The sequence below is a fragment of the Lycorma delicatula genome, chromosome 3 (genome assembly GCF_047948215.1).
Source record: "Lycorma delicatula isolate Av1 chromosome 3, ASM4794821v1, whole genome shotgun sequence".
In the NCBI taxonomy this organism is placed as follows: Eukaryota; Metazoa; Arthropoda; class Insecta; order Hemiptera; family Fulgoridae; genus Lycorma; species Lycorma delicatula.
The window spans coordinates 1,986,536-2,002,847 of record NC_134457.1 but is presented as its reverse complement, the minus strand read 5'-3'; the positions used below and the strand labels follow the sequence as shown (position 1 = coordinate 2,002,847).

Here is a 16,312-nt window from a genome sequence, read left to right as displayed (position 1 = left end):
AATAGACGGAGCATACAGGAAAGTTAAGGAAAATTTTGGGGTACATAAATTAAAATCTAATAACGTGTTAAACAAAGATGGTACACCAATATATATACGAAAGGTAAAGTCGATAGATGGGTGGAATATATTGAAGAGTTATACGGAGGAAATGAATTAGAAATTGGTGTTTAGAGGAAGAAGAGGAGGATGAAATGGGAGAAACAATACTGAGATCTGAATTTAAGAGAGCATTAAAAGATTTAAATGGCAGAAAGGCTCCTGGAATAGACGGAATACCTGTAGAATTACTGTACAGTGCAGGTGAGGAAGCGATTGATAGATTACACAAACTGGTGTGTAATATTTATGAAAAGGGGGAAGTTCCGTCAGACTTCAAAAAAGTGTTATAGTCATGATACTAAAGAAAGCAGGGGCAGAAAAATGTGAAGAATACAGAACAATTAGTTTAACTAGTCATGCATCAAAAATCTTAACTAGAATTCTATACAGAAGAATTGAGAGTAGAGTGGAAGAAGTGTTAGGAGAAGACCAATTTGGTTTCAGGAAAAGTATAGGGACAAGGGAAGCAATTTTAGGCCGCAGATTAATAGTAGAAGGAAGATTAAAGAAAAACAAACCAACATACTTGGCGTTTATAGACCTAGAAAAGGCATTCGATAACGTAGACTGGAATAAAATGTTCAGCATTTTAAAAAAATTAGGGTTCATATACAGAGATAGAAGAACAATTGCTAACATGTACAGGAACCAAACAGCAACAGTAATAATTGAAGAACATAAGAAAGAAGCCGTAATAAGAAAGTGAGTCCGACTAGGATATTCCCTATCTCCGTTACTTTTTAATCTTTACATGGAACTAGCAGTTAATGATGTTAAAGAACAATTTAGATTCGGAGTAACAGTACAAGGTGAAAAGATAAAGATGCTACGATTTGCTGATGATATAGTAATTCTAGCCGAGAGTAAAAAGGATTTAGAGGAAACAATGAACGGCATAGATGAAGTCCTACGCAAGAACTATCGCGTGAAAATAAACAAGAACAAAACAAAAGTAATGAAATGTAGTAGAAATAACAAAGATGGACCGCTGAATGTGAAAATAGGAGGAGAAAAGATAATGGAGGTAGAAGAATTTTGTTATTTGGGAAGAAGAATTACTAAAGATGGACGAAGCAGGAGCGATATAAAATGCCGAATAGCATAAGCAAAACGAGCCTTCAGTAAGAAATATAATTTGTTTACATCAAAAATTAATTTAAATGTCAGGAAAAGATTTTTGAAAGTATATGTTTGGAGCGTCGCTTTATATGGAAGTGAAAATTGGACGATCGGAGTATCTGAGAAGAAAAGATTAGAAGCTTTTGAAATGAGGTGCTATAGAAGAATGTTAAAAATCAGACGGGTGGATAAAGTGACAAATGAAAAGGTATTGCGGCAAATAGATGAAGAAAGAAGCATTTGGAAAAATATAGTTAAAAGAAGAGACAGACTTATAGGCCACATACTAAGGCATCCTGGAATAGTCGCTTTGATATTGGAAGGACAAGTAGAAGGAAAAAATTGTGTAGGTAGGCCACGTTTGGAATATGTAAAACAAATTGTTAGGGATGTAAGATGTACAGGGTATACTGAAATGAAACGACTAGCACTAGATAGGGAATCTTGGAGAGCTGCATCAAACCAGTCAAATGACTGAAGACAATAAAAAACTAAGGGTTTATTATTTGATATAAATTAACTGAATGTTTTTACATGTGTTATTTTTTAAATTCTGTACATTATTGTAGTATTAACTTTTCCATTAATGTAAGAAATAAATTGGTTCTAAAAGTTTCTTCATTTCTTTAGATTATCTGGTTAGGGGGTATGAATAAATCTACATGTGTATTAATTAAATATAGTTTATTATGTCTTTCGGAACCGCTTTATTATATTTTTAACATTGCATTTTTCTGAAAGTTTAGTCAGTTATAGCATCTTTGCTGAAAAACATTTACTTTTATTTTGTGATTTCAAGTTGTTGATTAAACTGACTGAAGTTGTATGATTTTTATTAACTACTTGAGAGAAAAGATTAGCTTCTTTAAATAAATTATTTTATTTGATCGTATAAAAATTATGATTTAATTCATTTCTGAACACGTTTAATAAAATACACGCTGAAAGTATTAAAAATGTATATTTTATTAATGGTTTGTTAAAAGGAAGCTGATGGTACCAGTATTCAAATATTAACTAGAAGATTTGTTGATGAATTACAAGAAAACTTTCCTGCAACTATATCCACAGTATATCGTACTGGAGCTAAACTAAATATCGAAAAAGATGCCGCTGAATCAGTGAAAAATTGCTCCTTGTGTAAGGTTAGTTCTTAAAGATTTTGTACTTATCAACCTCTAGTTATGTAGGATTATTCTTATGTTATATAGAATATTCTGGGAGTTGTTGGCCAAACTTAAGAGACTAATTTAGGACATCAAAATAAACAAACAAGTTCATGTGAGATGCCTTATCTCATATTATTTTGTGTTTTTTTCAATAAAAATGTACCGCACTTGCTCGAATCTAAACTTTTAGTATCCTCCTTTTTTTTCTCTTTTTAATATCCAAAAAAAATCTGGTGCGGCTTAGATTCAAACTTTTTTTAATTAAAAAAAAAATTTATTATAGATTTTTTAAAAACTCGCTCATAGTTTCTTGTTTTTCAGTTCATTAAGTGATGTACATTACTGTGATTTAATAGTAATATTTAAAAAAATTAACAATTGAAACTAAAAATATACTCTCTTTAGAGTAAATATTTTTTCATTGGAAATTGGTAGTTTTATCTTATGTAGTTTTTCAGAATGCTATCTGGAGATTTAATAATGTAAGGAAGGGACAACAATGAGTCCTTTCACTTTGTTTAAAGGTTAACAACCCTTAGTTTTTAATAATGACCTGGAAAATGACACCTACCTGCTGTAACCATCAGTAGATATTTATTCTATCTTATAATTTGGTTGTGTATACTATGACAATTGTTTCATTAACAGTCGTTTTTAAGGTTTGATATTTTTGTGTAGTAGATTATAATTAACAATGCTTAAAATCCATTCAAAATGTTCAAGTTATTCTCAAAATAAAAAATAATACTAGCATGTTCATTACAGGGGCCTTTAGATACAAGTGTGGTTGAATCTTCATCACTTCAAGCTACAATGTATTCAAGTCTTATATCTAAATGCGGTCCAGAAGACAATAATCCAAATGGTATGTGAATAAAATTTTTTGAAAGTAATTTTATTAATTGTTATAATTATTTTTTTACAAGTTACCTACTTACACTAGTAGGTAAATGTTTGCATCAGTTAATAAAACTTTATATGAAATCAGTGTGGTATGACCACTCTACCCGTTATTGTAATCACTATGGCTGCTACACTTACTATTGCTACACCTAATATTGTTAGCGTAACGGGTAGTTACTGTACTATTTCATGGGAGGCAATCTCGGTGATTGCAGGCGTGAAACCGATAGACATGATTGCATTGAGAAGCAGCAGCGGTATGTTGCGCCGAGTTGACTTTGGATAAAGTTCAAGAAATTGAACAACATGGCAGTGTCATGTGGCAGGCCAGATGGGATGAGACAGATGGTGGGCGTTATATGCATGATCTCTCTCCAATTGTTGTTAGTTTGCAGGATGCCTCTTGGGTGCACCCAATAAATATGTGATCCAATTTTTTTTTTGGCCATGGTGCTTTTAGGGACAGACTGCAGAAATTCGGCCTGATAGATTCTGGGATGTGTCCTCATTGTGGACAGTTGGATGACACCTACCATGTTCTTTATGAGTGCTCGAAATACAAGTTAATGTGTTCGCAGACCATCTGTCAGCTTGAATTTATCGGGTCGGCATTGGATCGCCATGTACTTTGTTTTGTTTCAGTGTTACTGTGTTGTTATTGTTCTGTAAAATATTTTTATGTTTCGTGTTGTGTGTTGAACTCACTTTTATCTTCTACGGGTAGGTAGTTCAATTCCTTTGTTAGTTAGGTATTTTCAGTCTTGCTTAAGACTCTGTGAGATGTGTTTTTTTTTATGCTCATTAACTAGTAGTACACTGATGGGAATGTCACTCTTGGCATTTGCATTGATGGCATTCTTGCTGAAGCGGACTGGAATATGTCAAAAGCCAAGGTTTTGAAGGTGACCTCCAATAAAGCCCATAAGGGTTCAAAACAGAGGGGGTGGTGGAGGGTATCTTCCTCTATGGGATCAGTACGATAATGTATTGGTTTCCCTCAAATGAAGATATTTACCTACTTTGCATTATTTTTTCCATACACCTTCAGAAATTTTAATAAATACATTTCAAATTTATAATTTCCTAAGAACCTATATTGAAATAACACAAATGTAACTAGAGTCTGACCTGAAGTCTAATAAGCTATTAACCCTGTTATATATAGATTTAATGCTAATAAAATTGTGTATTAACAGAAATAATTTTTTTTAAATTTACTGAAAACAATACATATAAAATAATAACAATACATATATAATTAGATAAACAACAAACCATTAAATTCCAAGAAGTCTAATATTAATCTGTTGTAGAATTACGAATAATATTATTAGAAATTTTTGTAAATAACCATGTGTGATCTGTATATCAGTTGGTAGCCCAGGAAATACATTAATCTGGGTTTAAGCTATTTGCTTAAATAATTGCTTGTTAACCATCTTTTTTATAAATATCAGTTTGAATGAAGCAAGTAAATATTGAAGACAGTTATTTGAATAGAATTTGTAACTAATAAATTTGTATCTAGTAATCACTGGACTTTTATTTGTTGACGCTTTTTGAAATCTTAACTAAATTTTTTAATGATTTTTGTTTTTCAGAAATGTTACAATTTCAGTTTTGTCTTATTACTGTTTGTCGTAAAGGTATATGTGTTTCTGTTAATTGCAGGAGAAAAAAAATCAAATGCAGATCCTGTTTGTTGCAATGGTGAAAGAAAAAAGTGTAATTGTGATACAGCTAGTGACAGAATTGTTATTTCAAAGTCTGAAGCGATGAATAGTTTGTGTTATGGATGTCGGTTAATCACAAAAGACCTGGTAAGTATCATTATGAAAATAGTGTGAGGTATATAATGCAGGTTCGAATCCTGGTAAAGCAAAGCATTTTTCATATGCTACAAAACTCCATTCCACATTCCCATGGACAAGCCTCAGACTTACGTGTGGAATTAATTCATCAGGCAACAAAAAACAGAGAGTCAAACGAAACAAATATGGCGTAAAAGTACATTTTATTTACTACAAAAACTTGCATTTATTTTTCTGTATAATCACAACAGCGCTACACATTTTTCAAACAATGAATCAGTTTTCTCATTCCATCAGTGAACTTACATAATTGAAAGTTTGATGTGTAGTCTGAGCATTATCTTTTAATTTTCAGGGCCCTCGTTTATTACTTCCAGTAAACAGTATATTGAAAAACGATGGATATATTAAGATTCTGAAGGAAAGGGTTGTGTGACAACTTCAAAATAAATTCCCACAAGGCTATGGAGTGTTCCAGCAAGATTTGGTGCCACGGCATACTGCCAGAAAAGTAGAAAAATTTGTCGAAAGACAAAAACATTAAAGTGCTCCCACGGCCAGGCAACTCTCCAGACTTAAACCCGATTGAAAATCTTTGAGCTATAGTCAAAAAACAACTAAATAAATGAATTGCACCACAAAAATTGACCTTATTAAAGCAATATCTCTATGGTTTCATGAAGAAGAAATCAAAAAGAACGTGTAGTACACTTGTTGAATCGATGCCAAATATTATATATGAAATGATTAAAAATAAAGGACATATTAATTATTATTAGATATTCACAAATTATATAGGTTTCATTTTTTTTTAAATGAAGTTACTTTTGATTAAATAACATCTGTGTGTGGATTAATTCCGCATGCTACTGTATATGCAGTTGGCGATGTATGTAATTACAATATTTTAATAGGTTATTTATATTAGTGTATAATTCACCCGCGTACGGGCTTAAAATTAAGTAACCCATTCAATAATGGTGTATATCGGGTTTTTAAATTACTTTTAAGTAAGTCTTTTTTCAGTCGATAAAAAAGAGAATCTGTTAAGCCAAGTATAAAAAAGTGAAGTTCGGCTAGTCATTAAAAAAAAAGTAATTAATGTTAACAAGTAAAATTAATGATTGTGAAAATTATTGTAATTTTAGCCTCTGTTAATAAATACTTACAGCGGCTTAAATTTTCAGCCATAAATACGGTTGAATCATTCTGATGTGTTCATGTATTTTCTGTTCTAGGAGTCGATCAATTTACTTCCTAAAGACATCATAAAGTCTGTTATTGAAAATAACGCTCTTAGACAAATGAAAAATGAAATTCAAGATTTTCTACTTTGATTTTATATTTTTAATAAAATTTATATTCCCAAAATTTTAGTAGATTCATTAATTCTACTTTTTAATCGGTTTATATTTCACAAGTTTACAATTACTAACTAAATCATATATATAAGTCAGTAAATAGTACGCTATTTAATTTCATAATTTTTGCTGCCCCGTCCACCACCCATACTGATATGATTTTTTTTTAAATCTACCATAAAATATATATAACATTAAGAAATTTCAAATTTGATTTTCTCAGTTTATATTGCACACGAAATAAAATTATATAATACAAAAAAAGAATGCACATATACAAAGATCAGATTACATCTCTGATTAGCACGTACGTAAATAATATTTTTGTGTCTAAATTAATGAAAGATATAATACATAATTAAAAAAAAAAAAAAGATACTTATAATAGAAAGTATTTAAATAACAAAAACAGACTTTACAAGCAAACATTACTCTAAAAACTGGACACATGTATAACCAAAAACAGGTGTGATAAATGAAAAAAACATTTAATCACTGGTAGACTAAACGGAGACATTAAAACACTCTTTTCTAGTAAGAATTTCTTTGCTCTGAGAGTAAAGCTGCTCTGATCAAGATTTTACCTTGGTCCATCCAGGAAAATACTTGCATAGTTCTTTTCTTATCCGTGGAGTAGCATACCTATTTCTGTGTGATCTGTATAATGTATATTATGTAACTACCGCATTAAAAAACTTATTTATAGCAGATGCAAAGAAAAACGCTGAATACATTTTAGTCGAGATTATTGCAGCAAGAGGATTGTCATCATACCTTATATGTACTTTGACATGTATATGTCAAAGTACACATAAGGTAAGCGGTTGGGATGTAGTTTGTACTTGATGTACTCCGTACGGCAAAATGCACAAAAGTATAATATTGCATCAGACTTTTTTTTTGCTAATGCCCTAGAATTTGAAAATAAGCATAAACTTTTCAATTTTATATTAACTTTTTGCGACATTTAATGTACTTTTCCCGATTATTTTAAATGGGTTTGATTGACGATTAAACAAACAGTAGACTGTCTGGGAATCGAGTGTGGGAGGAGGTTACAAGATGCTCGGACAAAGAGACAGTATTAAAAGAAGAGATTGATTCCAGCATACTAATGGAACAATAAGCCGAGATAGGTTGGATATATGTTTTATCATCGACCCTAGAATTTGGATAAAACAGGCTTTGGCACGCAGTTAAGAGATAAAAAAAACCTGCATTATGATGATCTAGCTGAAGACACAGAAATTTTTTTTTTAACAATTGCTATGAAGAGGTATGTGTTGGGTTGAGAAAACAGCTATCAAGATGAATACGTTGATACCAAAGACATTAAATAATAATATCTTGAAGCCTGCAGGTTGTTGGTATGCTGCTGAGATATTGACATTGGGAGATAGCGAGGGAACTTCACGACTATTAAGGATAAAAGAAGTGAGGTGTAATATAACAGAGCTTTGATTGTACCTTCCCCACAAACTCTCGCCTCTTGATTCAAACAGAGTTTTTTTATTGTAACCGAGTCTTTTTCAATGCTATTTTGAACTGGTGGTCGAGCATGTACCTTCCCCGGTTTCTGAATTTTTGCCGATTGAGTACTGTTGCAACAGATTTACACCATATATATTTAGACACATCTCCTCCGTTTCACGGAGATTCAGAGTTTCAAGGCATACGATTTGTTCAAGCACCTGCCTCATCGCGGCTAAAGAGTGACAACGACTTCTGGTCATAAGACCCTGTAACAAGCAAAGGGGTTTCCCCCTTAGTCCTGTTCCTGTTCTTTCAAGAACAAGGGCCTGCGTGTTAGTTTCTGAACTTCATGTATTTGATCCGGCAGCGGCAAAGAAGTGCAGCGAGTGACAGGAGTATATAGAAGTCTCCGGCTCCCCATGGCTTGCTGCGGGTAGTAGTCGCATTTCTGGGCTTGCCCAAGAGTTTAAGTAAAAGGAAGACGGTGAGCATTTATATTCACAGATTGTCAGATCAGGATATCTCAGGCCATGACAGATACTCAAAAGGTAGACAGGAAGTCTGGCCGGAAAGGGGACTGGATCTTTTTCCTTCGACCTCCTCAGTCTCTGATAATGAATCAGTGGCAGATGTACGGGGTATCCACCCGTGTGGAAGTTAATCCTTTAGTTGATGAATTCTAGGGGTTAGGGGCAGACCTGGTAGTTCTCCCCTGCTGGCCCGTGAAGTTCATGCTGAATCAGTTAACTTGTTCGGTTTTCTGGCAAACCCTAGGAGTGTCAGTATGACTATGAAGTATATATTTCTACCCCACCTGTTGTTTCAGGAAGCACTGCACTTGTAGAAGGATTTGAGAACCTTGCCTCCAAGCCTAAATAAGTCACAGTGATCCAAAAGTCTGCCCCAACCTCAGTACATCCTAAACGGTATGCTGAAGTAATCAGGGGAAGACGTGAAGCCAGTCAAGTTTCTAAAAAATATAAGGTTATTTTTGTTAATAAAGGTCCTTTTAAAGAACCTTCACGATAGTCAGAAGGGGCTTAAAATTAGAAACATTAGAGAGACCAGCAAAGGATTAGTTGTAGTTGCAGATAACAAGGAGACAGTCCGGGTGATAACAGAGTCTCTGGCCATCAAACTACTTAACGTAAAAATTGACTTTAAAAGGATGCAAAGGCCCCACATCATTGTTTACGATATTGACTGCAGCCTTTCTGATGGGGATGTTCTATCCCTAATAAGGGAACGTAACACCAATTTGGATGAAGCTGCTTTTAGGCGGGAATGTAAGATGGTCTTTAAAACTGGTAAGTGTTGTAAGTCTTTTTTAGGTAAGTGTTGTTCTTTTTCAGAGGTTTACATCTGAGGGTAAATTGTTTGTTCACTTTGGATCCCATTGAGTTAATATATCTTTGAACATCAAGGTATTCTTGAAGTGTTGTATGGCCACAGAGCCAAATTTTGTAAATTTACACTGGTCTGTACGCATTGTGACGAGGAAGGTCACAAACGTAATGATTGTCTGCAGAGGCTGCGACCTGTCTGAACTGTAAAAGGTTGGGCAAGAATCATAAGCACTCAGTTACTAGTAGAGAATGCGGTTGTTACTTGAGAGCAGTTGAGCTGCACTTTAAATCTCTTGGTTAAGTTTGGTCAACTGAATGCCCAGGGTGCTTATGTAGTCCAAGTTGAGTTAGGTGAAATTGTTGGGCGATGGAGCCTCGATGTTATTTTCCTGCAGCACCCATATGATTAGAGGTGGTGATCTGCCAGGTTTTTATGGTTGGAAAAAGTTTTACGTAGGACATAATAGCAAGTCTGCTACCTTGTGTAGGAGGTCACTTGATAGTTTCTTTGTGTGAAAGCTTCTGACATACACATCATGTAGCAGTCAGGCTTGTCATTAATGGTCAGAACTTGATTGTCGTCAGCTTTTCTTTTTTTTTTTAGTACAGGGATCCCATTGCGGAACATCTGGCGATGGGATATGATTCTTAGATGGATAGGCAATTGTCCAATCCTTATAGGATGTTAATTCCAAGTAGCTTTTTTGGCACAATGGGATCACCGATTTTAGTGATGAATTGGTTGAAGGTTTCATTGCGCAGCATGATTTTGAGGTCTTTAATGTTGCAGACCAGTTGGCCACCTATGTCAGCACGGTCAACATATGCAGGGCCTTTTGTGGCACTAAAATTGATATTACCATCAGTAGAAATATCCCTGGTAGAATCCTGGACTGGTCTGCGGTTGATGATTGTTCTAGCAATGATTGAATAATACTTTCTGAACTGATGGATGGACTGCATAATGTTTATGGAAGGCATTTTCCTGTTCTGCAGAGGTGTTTCCTGTACAGCAGGGCGGATTGGCCTAGATTTTCTAATCTTATTGAGTGCGGGCTTGGTCTTTTCTTGGAGCCCGGATGAGTTCCCATTGGATGACCTGGCAGAAAATTTTACTTCTGTGGTGGTAGCAGCTGCTGATATATAGATAACTATGTATCCGGAGATAGATTCCCTGGAGCTCTGGCCGAGAACGTGTAGCAGGCTGGTGGACTCAGGGTTTGACTGTGATGAAGTGGTCTGTGTAGACTCAGGAGAGCTGCAGAATGTGAAGGCGATCTTGGTCGGCGCACGGCTCTACTTGCAAATTATCGCTGGGAGAGGGCCAGGTACTATTATTATATTAGGTCCTCTAGGTGTAATTCCTGGTGCTCATTTGTTCAAGTGCAAGGAAATAAGGACCCTTGGAGTGTTGTGTACAGAGTCCTTGGACATAACCATAGGAAGCCCTTTTGACTCAGGATGGTGTTGTGATGGACAAAGATCATGTCCTCCACATTTTGTTAAATGATTTGCTGTCTGATGACACTGAAGCTGGTGAGACTTTGTACCCCCAACGTGTCCAGCGAGAAATCACAGAGTTCCATACTGAGGTACAGTCTCTTAAGATTATCGAAGCGGAGGTTCGTCAGGTGGTCTGTAGTGTGGCACGACATAAAGCCCCCAGAGATATGACTGCATCATGGTGAAACATTTTTTGCTCGTTGTCCAGGATTCTCAGTCCCCTGACTTATGGTGGTCCTTTTAATAATTTATAGTGGCCCTCTGCCTTGTTTCAAATGCAGAAATATGGTTATACACGGAATGAAATAAAGATTCTCTCAAGTTATTTCAGCCATCAAATTATTGTAATTTAGGTTAGTATGTAGGTAGTTAGGTGGGTATATACGTAGGGAGGTAGGTAGGTAGTAAGAAAGATAGTTAGTTAGTTAATTAATTAACTATTTAGTTAGTTGATGCAGGAGCTGTGATCAACCAGTATGTGATAGTTCTTGCTCTTATCCTATGTCATTAATTTTGGTGCTATTCTTTGGTTTAATATTAGTAAAAATGGTGTTAAATTGTTCATATGTTATTGTTTTTCAAGTGTATGAGTGCGGATTAAAAAATTTTAAACAGTTGTGTAGATATAAGTAAAAAAGTGCGTGAATGTGAAAAGCACGTGGCGTGTTATAGTAATAAACTTAAATATAGAGTTTTGGTGGTTAATTTTAGTGTAGTAGTAAAGGAAACAATTAAATACAGATTAGTGTGAAGTTTCATAAACATCGGATCATTAACTTTGAAGGTATAAGTAGTTCTATTATAGCGGTATAATTAACCTGTGCCACTACGGGGCCGGGAGTTACAAAAATTGGAATTGGAATACATTCCAAAAAAGGCAGCAACAACCTTCTTGGCAACATAGGCTGCAATTTATTTAAAATACAATTAGAAGATTTTCTTTTATGAAAACAATATTATTCTGTTGAAGGAATTTAAAATAATACTAATTAAAAACAAAACAAAATCCTCAGATTATCTGTATTCAGGTATTAAAACATTAAGTTAACATAAATAAGTGCTCAAAATAACTTTCAATTACGAAATAAGAATTATTTTGCAATAATTTTTTATATTTAATGTATTTATTTTTCGGCTGATAAAATTAAACAGAAGCTTTAGAGCTTTTACGTGAAAAATGAAAAAACATTTTGTAGTCCTGCCATGCCAACCAGGATTCAAATTTAGGACCTCCAGATGAAGGGGTAAGATTATGGCACAGAGTACGGCATTTACCTTAACATTATTTCATGTTTATATTTAAGCTTTAATTGTAGATTAAAAAATATCCATTTTTTCTCTTATAATTTGTTTATAATTTATTTTACATTGACATGATCTGTATAACGTATTTATATTTACCGATCGGAATAAAGAGTTATTTAATTTTATTACATTTTGGTCAATCTACCACGCCGGGTTATTATTTTTGGTATTTCATGTGTAGAATAACATAGCTTTATAACATTTATATATTTTTTTAATAATATTAAAAATTTGCAACTTAATATTAGTGAAAATTTATATATTGCAATAGTTCTATAATCTAATGTGCATATAAGCATTTCAACAGCAATACATACCAGATAACCTAAAGTGCATGCCTCCAATTCCAGTATATATACACCAGAATCATAGAAAGATCTATGAATCCAGTAGATCTTTCTTCACACCATTCATCCTCTCTCTAGACAACATAAGATTATAATACCCAGACTATGTAATACCACAAGCTGTTGGCAGTAAACATTTAATACAATCCCTTCTGATAACATTCAACATTATTTAAATTAAATTTAGTTTATTCCTTTTTAATCATAATATTTTGTTTACGGTATAAAATAATGTTTATTATCAACTTGTTTACTGTATAGAACTACAGGTATAGAACTTAAGTTAGCCGTTTTTAATGAAAAAGAACAAGGGGGCTTATTACCATATGAATAAGAATCAAAACTTATCTTACAATCAAAGCAAATGATTTTGAATTAAGTCAATTACATTGAGATATTCAGTATTTTAAAAAAGTTATATAGGATTTAGTATGCTGAAACAGACATCAAACATTAAAAGAAAATAAGCAAGATTGGTTTGTTAATATTAATTTTTACTGAATTATCAAGAATTACGATTTTCTCTAATATTAAAACTAGCTTTAAAATCAAACAAAATTGTATAGCAATTTTAATGCTTTCTATTAATTTACCCATCTTAGTGGAAAATCTAAGTTGCTGTTATTTTTTGATAGTATGAATTACATTAATTGACAAGAATGCATTGCTCAAGAAGGTTCGAAAGTTTCACTGTTTGAAAACCACATTAAAAATGAGGTAATAGTAAGCCACAATCACGGTGGGTTCTGCTGATGTTATAAAATTTCTAGGCGATTATCAATCTATAAGTTTTAAAACTTCCTCGTAAATAAAATGTACAATTTTGGTCTGATGTTAAAATCATGAGAAGAAATCAAATTTCTTCTGTTAAATACTTAACAGAGAATGCAAACATGTAAGAGAACCTAAGGCGCGAAATAAGTTTACAAAACATTGGTATTTCTTAATTACATACTTGTTAATTATGATGAATTTAGGAAATAAAAAAATGAAATTTGAAAATAATTGATAAAAATACTGAATTGCCCAAGCAGAACAGATTTTCTATTTGGCAAAAGAAAAGGAATTCTCAAACAGGAAAAATTAATTTCTATTAAGTTAAATTTTAGAAGCAGTAGAAAGTAACTTTGACATGCAGTTCATCAAAGATCTAACATTCAGTCAAGTTTAAAAATTAGACTTGTTAGGAAACTTGCATCATTTTGTTAGTTCAGGTTGCCCAAACTGAGTAGTTTTTAAAAAAGTGCAGTCTACATAATAAATTATATGCAATTTGTTATTAGTAAAATGTTAAACACATCTTCTGAAATTTTGGTAGTTAGAAGCGAATAGGAAAACTGAAATTATCCACGTAAATAAATGATCTGAAGATTATTTCATGAGAAACAAGACTAGCGGATTCACAGTAAAATTACTTCGAAACAAAACAGAATAGGCAATTCTGAGGACAAACCTATTCATCAACAGCAGCTGCAAGAAAGAACTTAAGCAAGAAACAGGCCTACATGTACTTGTAAATGAACATCAAAATAACATAAATGAATATATAACATACAAGATGAAAAATAGCCTAACTTTAAATTACGCTAAAGTTTTGTTCAAAAATCTTAATTTCTTTATTTCTACTCATTAAACTGCTATTAAAGCTAAAAACAAGAAAAGGCTCATTTGTCTTAACATAAAAAAAATATCATTATACCCCTTGCTGAGCTATTAACATGCAGAATATAGTTCAATTCATCCATTATAATCAAAAAGTCGTATTTGAGAATTTATTAACTCTTTCTACATTTAACCAATTACTGATTTTAAAAAGGTGATAATATAAAATTAGTTTTAAATTTAGTAACAAGTTTTGCGAACATTTGAATAAACGTGCCACTTCTCGCAAATTCTTCTACTGTAGTGTTGCATTAGTAAAGGCATTATTGTTCAATAGGCATCACTATTATTAAATTTAATGCCAACGTTTATTAATATACAGTCCTGTTGAATAAATTGTACCTACTTTTATAAAAAAAAAATCTGATTTAGCAAGTTTTTTTTTTTAGTTGTTTGTTTTTTTTAAATTAAGGAATTTATTTAGTTATTACCGTACATAATAAGAAATGAGAATAACTTGGTACATTTTATTATTTTTTAATCATTCCACATGTCTTTTATCAAAAAGAGACCACTCATAATGATACTGTTTATGTTTAGAGTAGACAGCTCTAGATTCCAATGACTGACCTGGTAAATACTTTGTTTTAGATTGAAAAGTAAACCAAAATGAACTTTGCATATAGAAATTAGCAATACTATTAAGTATAACGATAAATAATATCATAACTTGTATAATAACATAATGCGATATAGATGTACCAATTTCAAGCCAGGAGCCTTCATTTGTTACCGCGTATAAAAAATGCAATCCCATAAAATCACACAGTATTAACATCATTATAAATAACTGGTTTGTCCATGCCTGCAACAAAAGAAAGTATACGTTAAATAAAGTTCAATCGGATGCAATTCATTTCTCTTACTTGTCTATTGCATAGAAAAATATTATGACCACAGAAAAAGATATAACGCAACAAGAAATTAAATATTTTATGTACAGATAAATTTATTCAAAGAAATCAGGATTTTTATCCTAATAAATAAAAAATTAATCAATTTTTAAATAATGATTTATTTTACAATAGAAGCTACCACAAATAAATTTAAATCAGAAGATTAAAAACCAGTTTTTTGCACCCGAGGGCCACCACAATAGCTGTACAGAAATTTCATAAATAAAAAATGTATGAAGAAGACTGAAATGCAATGCAGACTGAAACATAATGTACAAACAAAATGTCACACAAAGTGATAGGATCGTGCTACCTTGTAGTTATTCCAAAACTTGACCCGCACTCTCTCATTTTCTGTCGGTCAACATTTTATGTAGTCAAGGACACATACTATGTCAACGCATCTTAAACAAGGTGCAACGATTGAATTCTATAGTGATCAAAACAACGGAAAGAGTTAACGCTAATGACATTCATCATCTAAAAGCGATGAAACTGTTGATCGAAGTACTGTGAATAGACGGGCAATAAAATTTTGTGAATCAGAAGTCGGTAAACCTAATCGCTAAAAATGAACCTTGCAATGAATGTTCAATTTCTGTGACTGATGATAAGAACCAAAAGGAGCTGGATAAATAGATTCAAAATAAATGTCGCATCATGCCACGCCTTGCCGTACAGATAGACATACAAAAACAGCAAGTAGAGCACATTATTGCACACCTGGGCTATATAAAATCTAAACACTAACTCAAAGAAAAGAACAAACAACAACAAAACGAATGTAATGTTTAATAGCTTCTGATAAGTTATTGTGTCACGGGAGATGACTTTCTTTCAACATTGTGAGATGAAACTTGGGTGCATCATTATGGATCCAGAAGAAAAACAGCAGAGCATGGTAGCTTACATTATGGTTTGCTATAATAAGAAAAATTCAAAACACAATATTCTGAAAAAAAAAAATATCTTTACAGTATTCTAGGATTCCAAACGTATATACATGACTGACTACCTGGAAAACAAACTGGCTATAAATTCTGTGCAATATACAGACTTTAAAACACCTTAGGAGATATGTGCCAAGTTCAACAATCCAAAGGGTTAATAATTCTACAACATGATAATGCTCGGCTACACATGTTGCACACAACCACCGAGGAGAAATTTAAATCTATTCCCCGCTCTTCATTCTCAACACATTTAGTGCCCTGTGATTTTCACTTCTTTCTGCAATTAAAGAAGGATATTAAAGTATTCATTTTGCCACAGAAGGATACAACGATGCAATCAAGGAAAGACCACCAGCATTCTT

At 32.9% G+C, this 16,312-nt stretch overlaps 2 protein-coding genes across 5 annotated transcripts in view; one reads left to right on the top strand and one right to left on the bottom strand.

Annotated features, from left to right (window-relative positions):
* Nucleotides 1-16,312, top strand: part of Ctu2 (Cytosolic thiouridylase subunit 2) — a 56,681-nt gene that overhangs the window by 31,424 nt on the left and 8,945 nt on the right. For 3 of the 4 annotated variants that reach the window (XM_075359350.1, XM_075359348.1, XM_075359346.1), the window contains exons 7-10: nucleotides 2,208-2,366; nucleotides 3,156-3,255; nucleotides 4,965-5,113; nucleotides 6,343-6,494. In XM_075359350.1, the coding sequence (XP_075215465.1) occupies nucleotides 2,208-2,366; nucleotides 3,156-3,255; nucleotides 4,965-5,113; nucleotides 6,343-6,441 (507 nt within the window). In that variant the 3' untranslated portion in view covers nucleotides 6,442-6,494. Of the gene's footprint in view, nucleotides 1-2,207; nucleotides 2,367-3,155; nucleotides 3,256-4,964; nucleotides 5,114-6,342; nucleotides 6,495-16,312 lie in introns of those variants that run through there. The other variant, XM_075359347.1, reaches the window with a different exon arrangement.
* Nucleotides 14,555-16,312, bottom strand: part of PIG-N (Phosphatidylinositol glycan anchor biosynthesis class N) — a 57,794-nt gene continuing 56,036 nt past the window's right edge. Inside the window, exon 16 of the mRNA XM_075359345.1 lies at nucleotides 14,555-14,906. Coding sequence (XP_075215460.1) covers nucleotides 14,583-14,906 — 324 coding nt within the window. The 3' untranslated portion in view covers nucleotides 14,555-14,582. The remainder of the gene's footprint in view (nucleotides 14,907-16,312) is intronic.